Source organism: Monomorium pharaonis, chromosome 4, assembly GCF_013373865.1.
Source record: "Monomorium pharaonis isolate MP-MQ-018 chromosome 4, ASM1337386v2, whole genome shotgun sequence".
Classification (NCBI taxonomy): domain Eukaryota; kingdom Metazoa; phylum Arthropoda; class Insecta; order Hymenoptera; family Formicidae; genus Monomorium; species Monomorium pharaonis.
Window position 1 is genome coordinate 21,866,430 of NC_050470.1, and position 18,382 is coordinate 21,884,811.

The 18,382-nt window shown below is 38.7% G+C and overlaps 2 protein-coding genes across 5 annotated transcripts; one reads left to right on the forward strand and one right to left on the reverse strand.

The window, feature by feature from the left end:
• Nucleotides 1–392: 392 nt before the first annotated feature.
• Nucleotides 393–7,128, forward strand: LOC105840995. 3 transcript variants are annotated; one of them, XM_036285688.1, is made up of 4 exons: nucleotides 1,615–2,177; nucleotides 2,526–2,646; nucleotides 2,766–3,014; nucleotides 3,109–7,128. In XM_036285688.1, the coding sequence occupies exons 1-4, from the start codon at nucleotides 2,121–2,123 to the stop codon at nucleotides 7,032–7,034; spliced, it is 4,353 nt and encodes a 1,450-aa protein (XP_036141581.1). In that variant the 5' UTR covers nucleotides 1,615–2,120; the 3' UTR covers nucleotides 7,035–7,128. The 3 variants fall into 3 exon arrangements, 2 of the variants coding, with proteins under 2 accessions (XP_036141581.1, XP_028044904.2); XM_028189103.2 differs by having other exon boundaries at nucleotides 1,615–2,646; XR_004962955.1 differs by lacking the exons at nucleotides 1,615–2,177; nucleotides 3,109–7,128 and adding an exon at nucleotides 393–1,239 and having other exon boundaries at nucleotides 2,526–2,898.
• Nucleotides 7,129–7,440: 312 nt separating this feature from the next.
• Nucleotides 7,441–15,865, reverse strand: LOC105840334 (protein yellow). 2 transcript variants are annotated; one of them, XM_036285957.1, is made up of 6 exons: nucleotides 15,498–15,865; nucleotides 13,270–13,491; nucleotides 11,354–11,508; nucleotides 10,536–10,856; nucleotides 9,872–10,121; nucleotides 7,441–9,106 (listed from the first exon to the last, which is right to left on the reverse strand). In XM_036285957.1, exons 2-6 carry the CDS (start codon nucleotides 13,481–13,483, stop codon nucleotides 8,166–8,168), a joined length of 1,881 nt encoding a protein of 626 aa, XP_036141850.1. In that variant the 5' UTR covers nucleotides 13,484–13,491; nucleotides 15,498–15,865; the 3' UTR covers nucleotides 7,441–8,165. The 2 variants fall into 2 exon arrangements, with proteins under 2 accessions (XP_036141850.1, XP_012542694.3); XM_012687240.3 differs by lacking the exon at nucleotides 15,498–15,865 and having other exon boundaries at nucleotides 13,270–13,980.
• Nucleotides 15,866–18,382: the final 2,517 nt, after the last annotated feature.

The following is an 18,382-nucleotide window of genomic DNA, read 5'->3' on the forward strand; positions in this document are numbered from 1 at the left end:
GGGCCCGCGAGAGAGGCGAGAGAGAACGTACCCGCGGCTCTTTTCTTTTTTCCTCTCGAGCGGATCGCTAAAGACTTTTATCTCCGGCTCGTGAGGGTAAACTTTTGCGCCGCTCGCTCCGCCGTACGGGGGGGGGACTTTCCCGGAGCCGCGTCTCCGACTTTCCACGCGCGGCCGCGCGTCTCCGCGCTACATTCCTCCTCTCGACAACAACACGGTCGTTAACTCCGTAGACGTTGCCAGACGACGAATGTCTCCTCTGTTTTTCCGAATTAATTGAATTTCACGTGACTTTCCTCACCGAGGTGAGGTGAAGGATGCGCTCGCTTGATTTTCATGAGATATATCATGTTTATTCCGTTGAAATCTACGTCTGCGACGTGGAAACTTACGCCGCCGTACGAAGTGGAACGAGAGGCTCGCGAGATGTTCTACGCAGTTGCAGGGTCAAGAGCGGAGAGTATAATGTTTCTGCGTCTTAGAAATTAGTATACAACTGATAGAAAAGGCTACTTGATTTAAATCAATGTTATTGGTACTATTGAAACAATTCGTTTACGTCCGACATAAGTAAACATTATTTGTTTGAAACGAATAGTTACTTAAATATCACTAATGACATATTTATTTTAATCAAACAATTTTTTTTTCTCACTGTCAGTATACGAATGAAATGTCAGACTACGCGAACTAAATGTTGCAAGTTAAAAATTTGAATCTAACAAATTAGAACAAAACGAATTAAGATTGAGGTTATTTGATCGGTGGAATTCAGTTATTTCATTCGCAAACGTCAATCTCCAATGCGTTGTTTGATACAGTCCTGAGAAAAAAAAAAACATAAATTGCAACGCGATTAGCACGTGCCACTTCCAATTTATAACGCAAATATGTAGCTCGGTTTACGGAGAGTGACGTGTATAATTATGTATATCGTTGTTATGCCGTAATGCAATTTCCGTTCTCCTATCGAAGAAGGAGTCCGCGACGCAGTCGAGGCGCTGCACTAACGTGTTCGTTAGTTTGCGCACGTCGGGCGACCTCAAGATAACATCGCGATGAACCGACTGACATTACCATTATTTGCGCGTATAGGTAATGAGCGCTTTTACATGCAATTCCGCGACGACGATTCCATATCAACTGAAACAAGAGCATTAGCTCGATTTCGCTCCAACAATTCCCAAGCAAGTAGACTTTTCCCGTGCGCGCGCGCACACACACACACACAGCAATTAGGTATGTTAACATATTTTCAACTAAATTAATATTAAAATTAATTAATTTTAGTTACATTAAATTTTAGTTACATTAAATTAAAAATTAATTTTGGAAAACATTACTTCTGTTAAAATAGAAAGTCATAATTTTTTATGGGTAGATTATTCAAAACAATTATGAAATATAAATTATCAAATAGATTTAATATTTTATTTGGAATAAGTTCATAAAATAACATAGAAATATTTTTTAAAGTAAAAATGTATTTTTTATATTTTTTTTTTGCACAGGTAAATTTTTAGGAAAAAATTAATAAATTTAAATAAAATTTATTAAAAAAATAACTGGTTAAAATTAAAAATTAAATTATTTAAAATTAATAGAATTTATATATAATTATAAGTTAAAAGCTAATATTTTTATAAAGAATTAAAATAACATCAAGAATATGATTATAATTAATAACCCGGTGACCAACTATTCTGTCCATAATGCAGAAACGTTAAACAGGTTGCAGACTTTCAGGTACACCCTGTGCCTCGTCTTTACTGAACAAATGTGTCCAAGAGAATACGCTTTTTTGTCTCTTCTTTTCTATTTATTTCCTTACAATAAATACATTTTTTAATTTTAATCCAAATTTCAAAATGTTCAAAATATTGTATTTAATTTTTATGATGCAATACATTAAAATAAAGAAAATGAAACATCGGAATTTTACACGCCCATCGATGGCAGACGAACGTGCAGTTGTTCTGTCTACTTAACATGTCAGGTTAAGTAGACTACTTTTATTATTAAAAAATTTGTTAAATCGGGAAAGTTTAAAATTAAAAAGTTTAAGTCGAGAATGATTTTAGAAGAACAAATCAAATTAGTGTTGAAATTTCGGCTACACAATGTCTGGCTTTGGATTTCTTCAATCAATAATATTGCTCATAAATATTCTAGGCCTGGTAAATATTTGACAGTGTATCTAATTTGTAGTAGTACCTCGTAGAATTTGAGTAAAAATTTAAATTTTTTAAATATAATTTTAGAATCACATAAATTGTGTGAAGGTTAATTTCAATATACATTTAATTATATATATTGTGATATTACAAATATGTTTTATATATATATTAACTATACGAATTATTTAAATGGCTATTTTATAAATAAATATAATTATTCGTTACATTATTAATTGTTTAAATATTAAATAAAACTTTATGCGAAATATAAGTTGTAATGAAGAATTTGACGTTCGCGCATTGACATTTGCCCCAGTCAAATTAAATGTGTTGCATCACTTTGTCAAGGCCGGCAGTACTTTGAACTGGAGCTGGCTCAAGTGGGATCGGCAGCTAAAGAAGATCTTGAACTTCTCAGTTTCGCAATCCGACGAATTGGTAGTGCAGGATATCGATTGGCTTAAGACGAGTTAGCATTCCGTCTTACATACTCGGCATAAAGACGTAGTTCTTGTCGTATTGTGCTGGTATAATCTAAAAATATTCCTGCCTATAGAAGTAAGAGCTAAGGATGAAAAATTTCTTCAGTTTTATCGTGGATTGAAGCGGCCCGGTTAATCATCAGTCGCGTCTCACTTCTTGCGTACGTGGCCAATATCTACACGATATTCACGCAAAGCCGGCAAAACTTGCTCGTACTTTGGATGATCCTCAGCTTTCTTAAGGATTTCGTTTTGGAAGTCGTCGTAATTGTCATCACTTTTTTACTGTGGCGCAAGGGAAGCGTCCCGACGTCGCGTCTCGTTGAGTTTATCACGGAGAAATCGATATGGCTAGGTAAGTGAATGAGAAAAGAGACAGAGAAATGAAATAACTTGAGGACTCCTCTTTACTTAAGCAATAATCTCTGCGCAAACTTTAATCGTTTCAGTTATCTTCATCTGCAAGTGTTATCCGACTCTCAAGTGGTACATGCAGCTGCGAAAGGTGGCGAAATTCCGTAGGTTCACAATGATCGCGCGGAGAAGTATCGCGAGTATCGCCGATGTCCCCGGCAGGGTCGGCCGTTCCCTGGACGACGAGTGTCTCGACATAGCGATAATCAGACGGGGCAAGCACGCGAGTCTGTTGAATCTAAACGGATACTTTGTGGACCTGTCCAGCAGAACAAACGCCAAGTCCCTGACGACCCTTGTCACCGACGACACGAGCGACGCGAACGATTACAATTCCGACGTCAACGATGACTTGAGCGTGGCCGAAAAGTCGATGAGGATGCTGAAAGTAACCGCGGAGGATGTGATGGACGCGCGTTCCAGGATACTCGAGCGATCCTACTGGGAGGAGCAAGACGCGGGGACATCTGAAGTGATGGAAGAAAGAGCGGCGCAGTTTCCTTTCCTTCCAGAGGAGGACAAGGGAAAAGTATTAAGAAATAAACTGGCGAAGGGTGACGTGGAAAAAACTGTGGCTCACGTTTTGAGAAAAGAATTTAACAGGAAGGAACAGATTTTAACTGCAGTTCGGGATAATGTTTCATTAGTAAAAAGTGAAAACGTGAATCGCGCTTTGAGAAAGGAAGACATTATAGGGAATTCTACGGTGAAGAAACAAACCGAAGAAGAAAAAGATGAAGAAAAGGGGGATGACGAAATTGTTCTAGTTAACGGAAAAGAAGAGATTTTAACTGGAGATCAGGAAAACGTTTCATTAGTAAAAAGTGAAAACGTGGATCACGCTTTGAGAAAGGAAGACATTATAGGGAATTTTACGGCGAAGAAACAAACCGAAGAAGAAAGAGGTGAAGAAAAGGGGGATGACGAAATTGTTCTAGTTAACGGAAAAGAAGAACAGATTTTAACTGGAGATCAGGAAAACGTTTCATTAGTAAAAAGTGAAAACGTCATTTCCAACAAAGTGGAGAGTGGCGCGAAGTCAACGGAATCTCGTAACGTTTATGCGGCATCGAAGAAGAAGAAAAAAGAGAAAGGGGAAGGAGTCGCAAAGACTGTGCAGTGCCCCTCGTTCCAGAGCGAGAAGGAGGCCAAGCCGTGTGCCTCCCTGGTGAGGAAATTAGAAGCGAAACTCTATCGTATTTCCGTGAACCAGCAGGAGAACACTCGGCTCGAGCGAGTTGATTGGAGAAAGCATCCTTCGTGTCAAATCGACGCACCGCTGGTGCCAACTGGCCCGGAGGAAAGTGAAAAGGAACGAAACTATAAAAACTCAAAAATATCATGCGCGTGCCATCGTGCCTTGCGCAACGGTTCGAAAAACGGGAAAAACGTGGAATACAACGTTAATGAGAGAGAATTCAAGTCCTTCTCACCTATCGTCAATATGCAGCGAGGCAGAATCGACAGGTCCGCGTACGGATATTCGGAAGCGTACCGTTTGAAGAAGCAGATCGAGAAATGCGAGGAATCACACAAGAGGCAATCCTGGGGGAGCAAGTCCTTAGCCCAAGCTGCACGACCCTCGGGATACGAGGGGATCGTCGTCGATGCGCCTGACAAACTGTCCACGGAAAATTGTCGAGGAAACGTTCAGACTGAAGAGACTTGCGACGAGACGGCGACGGGGACGACGACGATGATGACGTGCGATTCTTCGAGCAAGCAACGTAGATGGAAGCCCGAGCAGATGCGAAATAGACGGTCGGCCGAGTTGCGTACCGTTTACAACATGGCATCGTTCGGAGAGGAGAATTACGCGGAGGCGCGCGAAATAAGGACGAAAGCGTTGGATACTTCTGACAATTTTATGTTGGCGAACAAAAGGGAGACGAGAGCGAGGAAAAGGCACGATCTGCCGCCGGCGAGTCGCAAACTGTCGAGCGAGCGACGCGAGGCGATAGAGCTGAGAGCTCTGAGGGCTTACAACGAGCTCACCTTGTCGGAGGATAAGAGAGAGCTGGGAGCGCGAAGGGGACGCGACTCGTCGTTGATTCACGGCGCACCGACAAAGGAATCCGAAGAGACGAAAGTCGTGAAAACTTGTAACAATCCCAGCCCGCCGGAAGACAAAACGGTGACGGTGAGAGCAGGGGGGCGCAATTTGTCGCCGAGTTTTCAGCGATCGGTCGGCGAACGACGCGCCTCGAGAGTTCGCCATCGGCTCGCGCGGTCGGGAAGCGAGAGAGAGTTGGAGATTAGGAGAAAACGCGACTCGCTGACGAGCGAAACGCCATCGGAACGCGAGGAACCTGTCGGGGCCCCGACAGGCGTCTCTAATCGTCTCTCAATCGCCGGCAGCTGCATGGATACCGCGATTCCCGCGCGTCGGAACGCGAACCACGACTCCAACCGTTACGCAAGGCAGGCGCCGCTGAATCTCCGGGAGATCACGAGGAACATCGAGCGGGTCGCTCATCCGCGGGGCGTGATACTCGCCAACAAGAATCTGCACGGTCAATTCCCGGGGGACGGGAGACTTCGGGAGGGCCAGCAGCGCGACATCGTCGACGACAACACCGTCGGCGCGATGCACAGCGCGTTCTTCTTCAAGCCCGAGATCGTGACGCGGGTCTTCTGGCGGGCTCACAATCCGACGGGGACGACCGAGGGGTTCTTTCCGAGTTTTCCGATCTTGCGGCAGGAGGACCTCGACGCGGAATTCGTCTGTCGGATGGACAACGAGATGATTACGCACAACCGGGACGAGTTGTTCGAGCAAAAAGTGGAAAATGATCAAGACGATCTTGGAGATTCAACGCTGCCCGTCGCTAATGACAATCGCGGCGAGCAGGGCCACAATCTCTGTGTAATATTCGTCGATCGGGAGCAGGTGCCGAGCGAATCGCAAGTGGCGACAGAAAGTTCGGCGGCCATCGGACTCCAAGGGGACACACGTTTGAATATCGAAAATAGTCGGAGGATAAACGTCTTGATATTCGACGAAAATCACAATCGCGTGGACAATGCGATCGATGATAATTTGCCAGTTCGACTGATCGCCGACGTAGGTAACTATGATGTCGAGCTGTCGGAGCGGAGTATACGCGACGTCGCGTTGCCGATCGAAGACGCGGGTAACGTGAATGTACATAACAGTCCTCCATTTCAAGAATTCAATGCGGTAAATCAAACGGACACCGTAAAACTGGACAGAGAAAACAATAACGAGAGCGAAATAATTTCTTCGCGTAGAAATGCGAATGCTGATGGTACAATCCACGGAACCGAGCAAGTTAAATTAATCACTTTGAACTCAAGTGATAATTGTGCGGCTAATGTAAACGATATGTCGTATGTTGGTTCGTTAGAAAAATTAAATAATTCGAGAGGTGAGAAATATTTAAGCGCAATAGACATTCATTCTGAAAACGAGATATACGAGATTAATTTATCTCACGAAAGTATTGACAACGACATCACGACGCAATTATCGGACAGCAATAATAACAAACAGTTCGACACATTAAATAATAAAGCCGAGAAAAGTATGTCTAATCATGTTCTTAGGAATTCTTTGAAATCATCTTTACCCGGTCCATCGTCATTTATTGAAGATAATAATTGCCATGAATTAAAATCATGCAACGAACAGCTGCAAAAATTGACCCAACTTTCAAATAGCGTAGCTACGTTAAATGATCAAAGAGAAGCGTCAGTATCGAATTTAGAGACCACCCTGCAGGACGATGCAAGAAGTAAAATTGACGCTTACAAAAAAGCAAATGAATTTTTGGCAGAAAAAATTTTCAAAATGCATTCAGACGATAAGCTACAGCGAGACGATAGTTTTTGCTTCATGTATGACAGAAGTGATGATTCAGGAACGCCGGTTTCGTTGGAAGACGGCAGTTTGATGGAGGAGTTTCCAAACGATCCTCTACCGCCTGTAAACACTTTTTAACTCTTAAACGAGAAATTACGCATATTATCAATAAAAACTGCGCACGGAGAGAATTTTCTCTTAAAAATTACCCTGAAAATCGTGGTAATTGTGAGACAACGTAAACCTTGAAGAATTTTACCATACTTGTAATAAAATTTCCTAAAATTTAGTAAAATTTTAATAAAATTTTAGTAAATTTTGTCAATAATAAAATTCTTCAAGGTTTACGTTGTCCTACAATTACCACGATTTTCAGGGTAATTTTTAAGAGAAAATTCTTTTCGTGCGCTTGTTTTTAGCTCATAGCATAAATATTTTGTCCCTGAATAATATTTAACGTAGACATCGCGTAAAGTGTGTCATTTGTCTAAAATTAATTTGTATATAATATAAGAGAAAAATGAGGTGTCTTAAAATTACTGTCTTGTTTAATTATCAATTTTTATTATTTGCAATTTATTATTTGCAAATTAGTCACAAAGAAATTACAATGCAAAGTCTGAATCGGCAATCTTATGGTTATGAAATAATCATTATCTTGGGAAAAATGTACATTTCCAATAATTTCTCTGACAAGCTAGCATTAATGACATTTGCAGTTGATTGATCAAACTTGACGTCTTTATCCTTCAACATATACACACGCAAGTATTTCACCAATCATTTTAAATTAACAACAGGAATGTTTATACGCAATAGCAATGCTTCTCTTCTACCAGGTATGATAATTCTATTAAGTGAAAGTTTTATACAAATGTGACTTATATATATGTACAAAACGTATATTTATGCTAATAATTTTACATATAATTGTCTAATCATTGGTAACTCGAAAGATTGCATTGTTTATGGTAGTAGGAATATTAAAATAACGTGCTTGTGCGCTAAACAATGCTTATTAAGTATCGTATAACGATTTGTTCAATATAATCGTATTTTTTTAAAATCAGCGATAATCAGGAATACAATAAATAAACGAGATAACTTAAGAAAAGTAGGTCTCCCTGAACGCTTCGATGTTCAGCGATTCAGTGCTGAAGATTTCAATGCTTAGATTTTAAAATAAGAGACATTTCGATGTCATGGCGAAAAATCTGATTAGAACTGTCGAGAATTAATTTAACGTAGCGGAGTGTGCGAACAGAATTCTCAACAAGTGTCGTCGAGGCCTGGATCCGAGTCAGGAACTACGTAATTAGGATCGCAAACGGTATCTCTGACAGCTTCTTTAACGTTTGCTTTGAACACCCGGTAATTAATGCTGGCGCTGTTGAGTGTCCCGTACAAATACATCGGCAATCGGTTCGAGAGCAGCCACACACTTTGCTCCTGTTCGTGATCCACTTTAACGTCGTTCGGGAACACCAGGGACTCATTGCTGGTCCCGATCACGCCCAGATTCTGCGGTATGTACTCCTTCCTGGTGTCCCAGCACCACACGGAGTCCCTGGTGACCATGTTGAAGAACATGACGCCGTTCATGTCGATGACAGACCCCGAGGAGTGGCCGTAGTCCTTGGCCCTGGGCTTCCCGACGGGCATAAACCTCTCCGTGTTATGATCCGCGCTTCGCTTGTCCCTGAAGACCGACGTGGACACGGCGAACTCGCGGAAGCTCGACATCGGATGGAAGAACAGCGTTCTGTCGTCGTGAACGTCCACAGGACTGAGCGCCATTCCGAATATACCGTCGGTCCATTGGAACTTTATGCCGTGCAACTCGTATCTGGCCGCCAGGGGGTCGGGATAGAAGAAATGATGCTCGACTCTGAAGGTGGAGTCCTTGAAGAAGTCGTACACCACGACGCCGTAACGCCAGACGTCGGCCAAGTACGCTACAGCGGAGCCGCAATCGTTGTCTCTGATGTCCACTACTATATTGATGTACAGGGAATCCTGTTTGATGTGCTCGTCTGGGAAGGTGTACTTCCTGATGAGGGTATCGGTGCGCAGGTCGAAGATGAATATGGCGGGCGGGCAGCTCTGTTTCGATCTCTTGGCGAGGTCCGTTTTGCCGGAGTCGAGGACCCACAGCCGATCGCACTCGTCTACTTGAACTCGGAAGACTGACGTTAAGCTCTCGCAGCTTCCTGAAAAGAGATGGCACGGACAATATTCAATTAGCATGGATTTATAGATAAATTTTTAATCGGTTAGATATCGAGGAAATTTTTTCCGTTTGTTTGGAAAAGCCAATGTGTTTGGTTGAAAATTCTCTTACACGTTTCCTCCTTGGTTTAATTGCTTAGTTTCTGTTGGTTTGTTTTCTCATACGACGTCATAAATTAATTAGCTCTTAACGGTTCGCTCTTGTTCCTTGTTGAACAGAGGAAAATAGATTCGTTTGTTATCGCGAGACTATTCGCGTGAGAAATCCTTTTACTCAGTTTCCGTTTCTGATTGCGTGAAAACGTTATTGGCGTTTCTCACATTCCTGGACTCTTCGCGTGGATTAATGTTGATACAATTTGTTCTCGCAGAATCTTCCAGCGCGCAAATTAATTATTAATACTTTTTTATTTTTACACTGTTTGTTTTTTTTTAAGATTAGTAACATTTTCTGTCGCGTATTTTTTACCTATCTCTTTTTTCCGATTTTGTTTTCTAAATTAAATTTAAATTTACAAGACAAAACACAAGGAATTCTCATTCCAGTAGTAGACACTAAATATTTATCGTGCGTTCTTTATTGCGCTTTAAAAAATTTCATTAATTTTACGATTTTCCGAAAATTGAAATAACTGTTATTACGCGGTGATTAATCAAGCATATAATCACATGCATTTTGAAGCCTCAAAATTAATCTGAAAAAACCGACGAGGAATTTTATGCAGGTTGATTAGCATAGAGATAACCTGGTTGATGCCAGCGCCAGTTAGGGTACGGTCTTAATTTAGGATTCTTTGTCTTGGAATGCCTGGGCACGGTAGCCAGAGTCGCCGGTATGCCAGTCCTCCATTTTGGCAGTGTAATGAAGACTTTGTCGTGCCAGACTTCCAGGCCCAGCGGCAAGTTATTCTCCGCGATGTAATCGCCCTCGAATATAGCATTATCTCGCGCTTCGATACTGTCGAATTCAAAATCAATCGTGGACCAGGCGTACACCTGTGAGAGAAAATAATAAACCATAAATGTGAAGCTTGTTGGAAAATTCGCAATACCTGTGTCAGTCATTTCACATCGTAATTATACAAATAGTGTTTCATCAGCGAAACTATTTCAATTTTATAAGATAAGCTAGCTTATAAAATAGGCCAATAATTTTTTTTTATTAGTTTGATATAAATTCAGTGTGCAAAAGAAATTATAAATGAAAAAGCACAATATATTGCAATTGATTTATTACTTGTAGGTACATGCATTAATGAAATTGCGCGTATTAATTAATGACGACCTATATTGAATCACATAAATCGTTCGCGCGGCTTTGTTAGCTACAAACATCACCGCCGATATGTAGATATTGCGAAATATTTTGAATACTTTTGCCAGAATTTGCAACAGAAAGGACTATCGTACCAGCTCCATAGCAGGACCGACGTAGTCGTCTATAATGCGTCCCGGCTCGAAACCGTCCCCGAAATCATGAAAGTCCAATTGATTGACCGAGTGAGGATCCGCGCGGAACATGTCGATAGCTCTTCCAATGGATCTCGAAGGATTGCTTTTGCCCAGATTGGATGTAGCAACGCGATGCCGCGATTGCGGCGCCGATCCGTAAAGATTGCCTACGTTCGTGGAAACCGTCGATTTTTCCTCGGACGGCCGGTGATTATCGCAATTCCGTGACGGGCCGGCGTGTTCGTCATAATGCGATGAGAAATCTTTGTAGTCGATGTTCTAGCGGGACGCGACCAAATTTCATAAAACAAATTGTTATCTTAAACAACAATGAAACAATAAAATATGCAAATATTGTTATGTGTAACGAGTCTCCTTTTAGGTCTTTTACTTCAAGTGTAAATGTAGACAAAATTTTATTCGAAAGAAAATCCACACGGAAGGAATTTTCTCTTAAAAATTACCCTGAAAATCGTGATAATTGTGGGACAACGTAAACCTTGAAGAATTTTACTATACTTTTGACAAAATTTACTAAAATTTTATTAAAATTTTACTAAATTTTAGGAAATTTTATTACAAGTATGATAAAATTCTTCAAGGTTTACGTTGTCTCACAATAACCACGATTTTTAGGGTAATTTTTTAGAGAAAATTCTCTCCGTGCAGAAATAGTCAACAATTAATTTATAATTAATTAAATAATTCATAAATAATTATGATGGATACTAAAATTATAATTGATAATTCTTAATTAATAATATCCATGTTCTTACGTGCGTCGAGAAAAATGGAATAGAAACGGACGGCGTTAGTGGCAACGCGGGTGCTTGAAGATCCCTGGACAGGATGCTGGGACCCGTGTAGGCCGCAAATTTTGGGACAGCCAGTAGCGACATTGTCAGCAACCATGGTACCGTGCTCGCCATACCTGCGAAACGAAACGTAGGGGTGTGCCTGCTACGTGATAAAATTCACATTTTCATGATGCGAGATTACGTCAAATTATCTCGTTGCGTCTCGCGGGGATTACGTCGTTACTTAGAATTACAAGGATTAAATGAAAATGAGCGAAACCACGATTTCCAATGACGCGATTAGAAACGAAGCGAGATTTTCGCCGGGTCACACACGGCACGGCAATGTTATCTTCCTTTATTGAGGTAAGTAGGTCCCCCACGCGCTCGCGAAGGCGGTCATCAATATTCGACGGGGGATACCGCGTGCTCGAGTAAATGTTAATCACCTGTCAGCACGTGTGACGTATGATGCACGGCGTAAACGAAAGCGCGGCATTATTCGCGCCGACGTGAACATATCGGAGCGAAAGCGATTTGCGATGATGAGTCCGCTGATCGTTTTTTCCCCCTTACTTACTACTTCGAGCGGCGTATAACGTATAGCACGTTTCCTCTTCTGTTGTTAATTCGGGGGGGGACCCGGGTGCGGCGGGTTCGAGCCTCCTCCGTTCCAGCTGTCGCTCACGGCCCTAACGACTGTCGGAGATGCCCAAGCGCGAGAGGACGAGTGCTCGAGATGGCACCATGGATGTTACGCGACTACCATATTCCACTATCCGGGTCGTAAGTGTGTCTTAGATCCTACGAAAGGAGAGAATGGCGAATCCCTTCTCCCGAAGATGATTTTCCCTCTCGTCTCTGTATTTACAACTCCGGGCTCCAAGTCGCCGGTATAGGTCATTGGTGGACGGGTTCATGGGAACTCGCGCATCTGCCCGAGTAATGCATCGCGAATGGGGATCGAGGGCACCAAACGAACGAACGAACGTCCGCCGCTCCTCTTTTTATTTCCAGCTTAGTAAAAGCCGACGGTAGGCAATCGCGACGATACATTTTCTCTTGTTTACAACGCGCTTGGTAAAACCGAGTCTTCGAGTTATAACACTTCAGTCCAATTTCTCGTGGCCCCATCGACGTTTTTCGGGGGGATTTCCGAAACAAAGAACGCGTTATTTTTTTTTTTATAAGAGAAAAAAGCATGTGAAACGAAAGCGTGCGGACGGAGTGGAAACGCATCGTGAAAAAATGGAAACCATCCTGATGATTGCACGAGCATTCGCTGTGGATGGTGGTTCACTTTACGGCGCCCAGCAAACACCATAATTGCGTTTTTTTACGAGGCGACACCGGGCGTTTCTTTTTTGTTGCCGCGCTCCAGGTGAAACTCGTTTGAATTTTACAACGTTGTAACAATGCCGGTTCTGCGTAACTCGATTGCCCGCGTACAGGTAACTTGCATACGTGCGCGGAACAAGGTATCATTTTAAGACTCTGCCTGAAGTTTATTACCTCAGTGATATATATATACATATATTAATGACCAATTTTTACTTTCCAACTTAATTCCCGTGATTTAGAGTCATTTTCAATATTAAGTGGCTAAACACGATTAGATAAAACCGTAAATGCGGGAATAAATAATTTGTAAAGTTGTCGGTTATATATAATCGTTAAAGTTCAATCAATTTGGTGCGGATAATAACATCTAATTAAGAGATAATAAATATTAGTGCCCGATGTAATCGCACCGCACAATAAATGTAATGTTATCTTTGATTACAACATTTATCTTCGTATTTAATTACGTCGAATTTAGATGTCAAAATAATGAGCTAGGTACACGGATTACGAAGTGCCGATTATAAATTTCACGCTGACATTTAAAGACTCACGATGTCTGTACAGCGAATCGTGCTGCCTTCTGTGGTGGTCCCGGAAGTCATGATGATAGTCCAGACTAGATTCATCCCTAGTGTTGCCGAAAGCATAATCAGGGGAGGCGTAGAAATAGCTGGGTCGGCTCGTTCTCCTCGGGGGCATCCAGAGTTGTCGGTATGATAACCATCCGTTTCTCTCCGCATCGTTGCTCCTTTTCTTCCTCGTCATGGCATGGTCTGGAAGCAGTGCCGTGAGCCGATTATGCGAAAACGATAATTAAGCTGTCAGACGAAACTCGAGATCGTCGAGATGCAATATTTATCTGCTTGATAATCGTATTACGGGACGCAGACGGATTACGAACGCCACTTTTTTTTCGGAACGTTGCGTAAACGCAGGAAAAAGTGAACCGTGCAAATACTGTTATGTCAAATACGGATTAATCCTGTTGTTAGCATAAATATGATAGATAGATTTGAACATGAGTACGATTGATTGAATAGTGCGTCGATTTAATTGAAATGAAAAACATAAAATAATATTAGCAAAATATTTATTAATTATATAACTTTCTGTAACTAGAATTTAATGTTGCTGTTAATGGATATTAATTATAGAAAATACTGTATTAAAAATAAAAATATATCTTTAAGTGTATAAAATCAGCGTGCTAATTTGTAATAATATATATTTCTTTATTGCCATGTTACGTATATTTTTGTTAAACGTGTTATGAAAACAATTTAACTAATTAATCAAGTTATATTAATTAATTTATTATTTAATTAATTTATAAAATTTATGTGATATTTGATTTAAGTTTACTTAGAAACGATAAAACATACAAAATATAGCATAAGTTGTAATTTCAATAATCCTAATTCAACCAACTGTCGACATGCGTTTTTTCGTTCAGCAAAATATATTGCAATAATTGCGTCAATGTGCCACAATAATTTTGCGGTTACGCACGCGGAATGTTATTTGACGCAAAAACGCACATTTGTTGATAAAATTACAATGTGTTTCTACATGCAACAAAGGAAAAGGAAAAGTTATAAGTCAATACATATGTAATTAAATCATATATTTCTTCCAAAATTTTAAGAACGAAAAAGTTATTTCTAATATAATTCTAAATTTCGATTTCTAAAAAATGTTAAATATTAATTTGTTTCTAAAAAGGAAAATTAAATGAGATAAATTATTATTAAAAATATTTTACTACTATATTAAAATCAATTTTCCCTTAAATACTAATTTAAAAAATATTCTCAACTATAACCTAATATCTTTATCAAAGTCATGCAAATCTTCTAATGTGCTTTACATTGATATATGTTTATTATTTTAATTAATGATTGTATCAACCCTTTATTTACAACGTGGATTTTTTCTTGTCTTTTTTATTTAAATTTCTTATAACACGTAATACATATAATACTTAATTAAAGAACTTAATTTATATTTTCCTCTCTCTCTCTCTCTCTCTCTCTCTCTCTCTCTTTTCTTTCGCATTGATTCGAGACCGAAATTAGAAGAAATTTAATTCGTATCGCATCGCGATATAGCAAAGTATATATCGGATTATAGCCGCGCAAATATGAATCTCGCGTCGGCAATGCAATTACAATCATTAGTTCCACACGCGGCGTATGCACTTTTCTTCGATGACGCGACATTTCGCTGCTCAAGCTCACGGTCGACGCGAAACAATCGCGCGCGTGGAATTCTGCCTCTCTTTCTGCCTCGTCGAAGTCAAATACAGGCGCGATTCACGGCAGCCTGAAACAGCGCCGTTCCGATGACTCGTTCGATAAGCGAAGCGAGACGCTCTTTTCAATTTTAGCATAAATGCCACTTTCCACCGGAGATTAGGAGGAATACTTTCCGCTTTCGCACTTACTTCCTCCTGCGGCCGGCGCCGAGCATTTCGTAAGCAGCATCGATACTCGGGCACCGAGACCATAATTAACAATTTAAACGTTGGCCTTATAAACGACGTGATGTGAACGGAAATTCACGCGTCGTTTCGCGTCGTTTTTCGGAACAATCATCATCTCCGTGCTAATTATTACTATCGTGCTAGTTATAAGTTCACGATGAGCGATAACCGATGATGAGTATGATGAAGCGTACAAGTATTACCGCACTGTTTCCCTTTTATAGTTGCAACGCGATGTAATTATGCGCAAAAGTCATGTAATTACTTGTGGCACGCGATTACGAAAAGGTGAAGTACCTGACTAGAGCAACACGCTGTGCTGCTTCGACACTCCTGCAACGCGCACTGTATCTCTTCGCTAAAGTTTCGCGATATTTGTGCCCTTTACCGCACACCCTCTCCATTTAAATCTGCACCGTGATTCGTTATTTCCTTCCGATTCAATGCATTCGGCCAGTCACCGACGGGGTATTACTATAAATATCGGAGATAAATTATGGGCATGACCTACAATAACAAATGATGTCCACAACTCGATTTGCAGCTGGCACAATTACCATACTGAAAATTGAATTTTTCAAAAGCCAGTTGCAATTTTTATACTTTACTAATGTAAGTATAATATTACTTCATTAATGTAAGTATAATATTACTTTATATAAAATATTTATAATGTTACTGTTATTATTTATGTACTGTATTTATTTATCGTTACATATTAAACATTTTTTTTTATACACGCACATATGTTTTGTGAAAAATTTTGCTATATATTAATAATTTGTATAGAAACATATATTTCTTTATGATTTGAGAAAGTCTAAAATATTTGCTTGTTATTTAATTTGTTCTAGTTAAATATTAATATATACATAGAAGGAAAAAGAAGCAACAAATTTCTTTTGTTTACTTATACATATTTGTATTAAATATACATATTTATTTAAATATCTTATAATTTTTAAAAATAACTTTTTTTTAATTTAGAAAAATAATGACAAATGAAATATTTTTGAGAAATCGATTTTTGTATAGCAGACTAAATATTTTTTCTGAATAATACGTATAAAAATAAAATTTTTTAAAAAAATTTAAAACATTCCTTAGAAAGTTTAAATAAATTGCAAGCATAATTCATGCAGAAAATATAATCTTAGATTACATCTGCGATAATTGAAATATTTCAACATATAATATATATTGTGAAACAAAAATTCACTCAATTATTTAGAAAAATAAACAAATACTATTGCGGGTGAAAAGTGAAACAAACTTATCGCGTATTCATGAAATAACGTCGTAATTTCTTAACGGAAAAAATGTATGTACAGATTGTATCACTGATACACACGATTGTACGTACATACATACCTGTTAATAGGAATATATTTCAAAACTTTCAGTAGCTATACTAACTTTCTACTGCGGAAATAAATTAAAAGTCCCTTATTTACCAATTGAACCATGCGACATGGTCTATTGGCCATTTAAAAATACGATACGGTTTATTGCGTATTTAAAAATTATACTTTAATGATAGAAATTTAAAGTTTGCGTTATGTAACTCACTAAATTGATTCGGCTATTGCTTCAAACTCGCGAATGTTTTTATTTGTGTATATACACGTTTAGACAAAATATACTTAATTAAACTGGATAAACGCGAATTTAATTTGATTTCTAACTCGCCGTGCATTCACAGCACGTTACATGTTTCCTGTATAAACTTATGGATACGCAGTTATATTAATCCGTAACAACGTTTCTACATCGCGTTTCTTTTGTTTTGAAAAACTTTCTTGAAGAGAAGTGTTAATGCATATATTATCTAAATAATATAAAGAACTTTTAAGTAATAATTAGATGTAAATACAGTAACATTTTTACAACATTTTTAATAATAATTTGTTATTTATTTTTTATGACAATGTTATTTATTTTTTAAATGGATGATTGTAATTTTATTCAGTAAAAAACATTTTGTATTTACGTTAAATTTGGTTCTTGTTAACATTTTATATTTGCTTGTTACTTTAACGTATTGTTGTGTTAATTTAAGTAAAGTGTTAAATTATTAGAATTACTAAAAAAAGTGTAAAAGTAACACAATATGCACATATTTTTAATTTTACACAATAAATATGTTTTTTGTTATCAGTGACAGAATTTATCTGTCAAAATTGACTAAAAAAATGTTGAATTTATTCTATAATATAAGAGCGAAGACTGTTATTTCTCGACATGATGTTGTGATGTATATTACATTAATATTATAATAGTGTTAAAATTACATGTTATATGTGTTATCTTGACATAGTTTTCTCCTTAAATTGTTACATAAAAGTTATCAAATTGATATGTTAAATTAACAGAAAAAAATATTGTGGACCGTTTAGGACAGGCGATATCTCTTAAATTTAACACAAACTTTTTTTACTGTGTTACTATATTAATTATAGTACGTTAATTTAAATTTTAAAAGATAAGAACTTTTTGTTTTTAATCAAATTATTACAATAACGTGCAATTTTAAACAGTGCCCTTCTTTTTATTTAGAATATCTTTCAAGCTTTATTAACGAATTAAGCATGCCATTAATTTAAAAGTTTATTACACGTAAATTAATTGTAAATAAAATTTTAAATATATGAACTACTTATTAATTTTATACTAACCGAGTTACTTTGTTGAGCAGCTCGCAAGTAAGCTAGCACGCTAGGTACACCTTTGTGAACAGACTGAAGGAAAATACTGAGGATATGACCATCGATATGGCCGCGGCTGGGAATCACGTTCCGTGCCGTGAAGTAGGCTTACTTTAACGCCTTATTGTGAATTTTTCAATAGTTCCTGCGTATTGCGGGAAGATATTGAATTGAAGTAGAAAACGCATGTTTCACCATTTCCGAGATATCATCTGACACTCAGAAACTTTCGCCCTTGATGATGTAATTCGTGACTCGATTGGATCGCGGAGGAATTGGAGAAAAACCTTGAATTCGAGTCATCAGGTTGTCCCGCTTTCGTTATCGTAAATTATGAGCCTGTATCCCGCGGCATTTGTCGCATATACCTGAGATAGAAAGCTAAAATACATGATGTTGCTTAAAGCTTTACAAGCTTTAAGCAATATCGTGTATTTTTCTGCCTCCTCATTTTTTAATTAAAAAATACAAAAATTA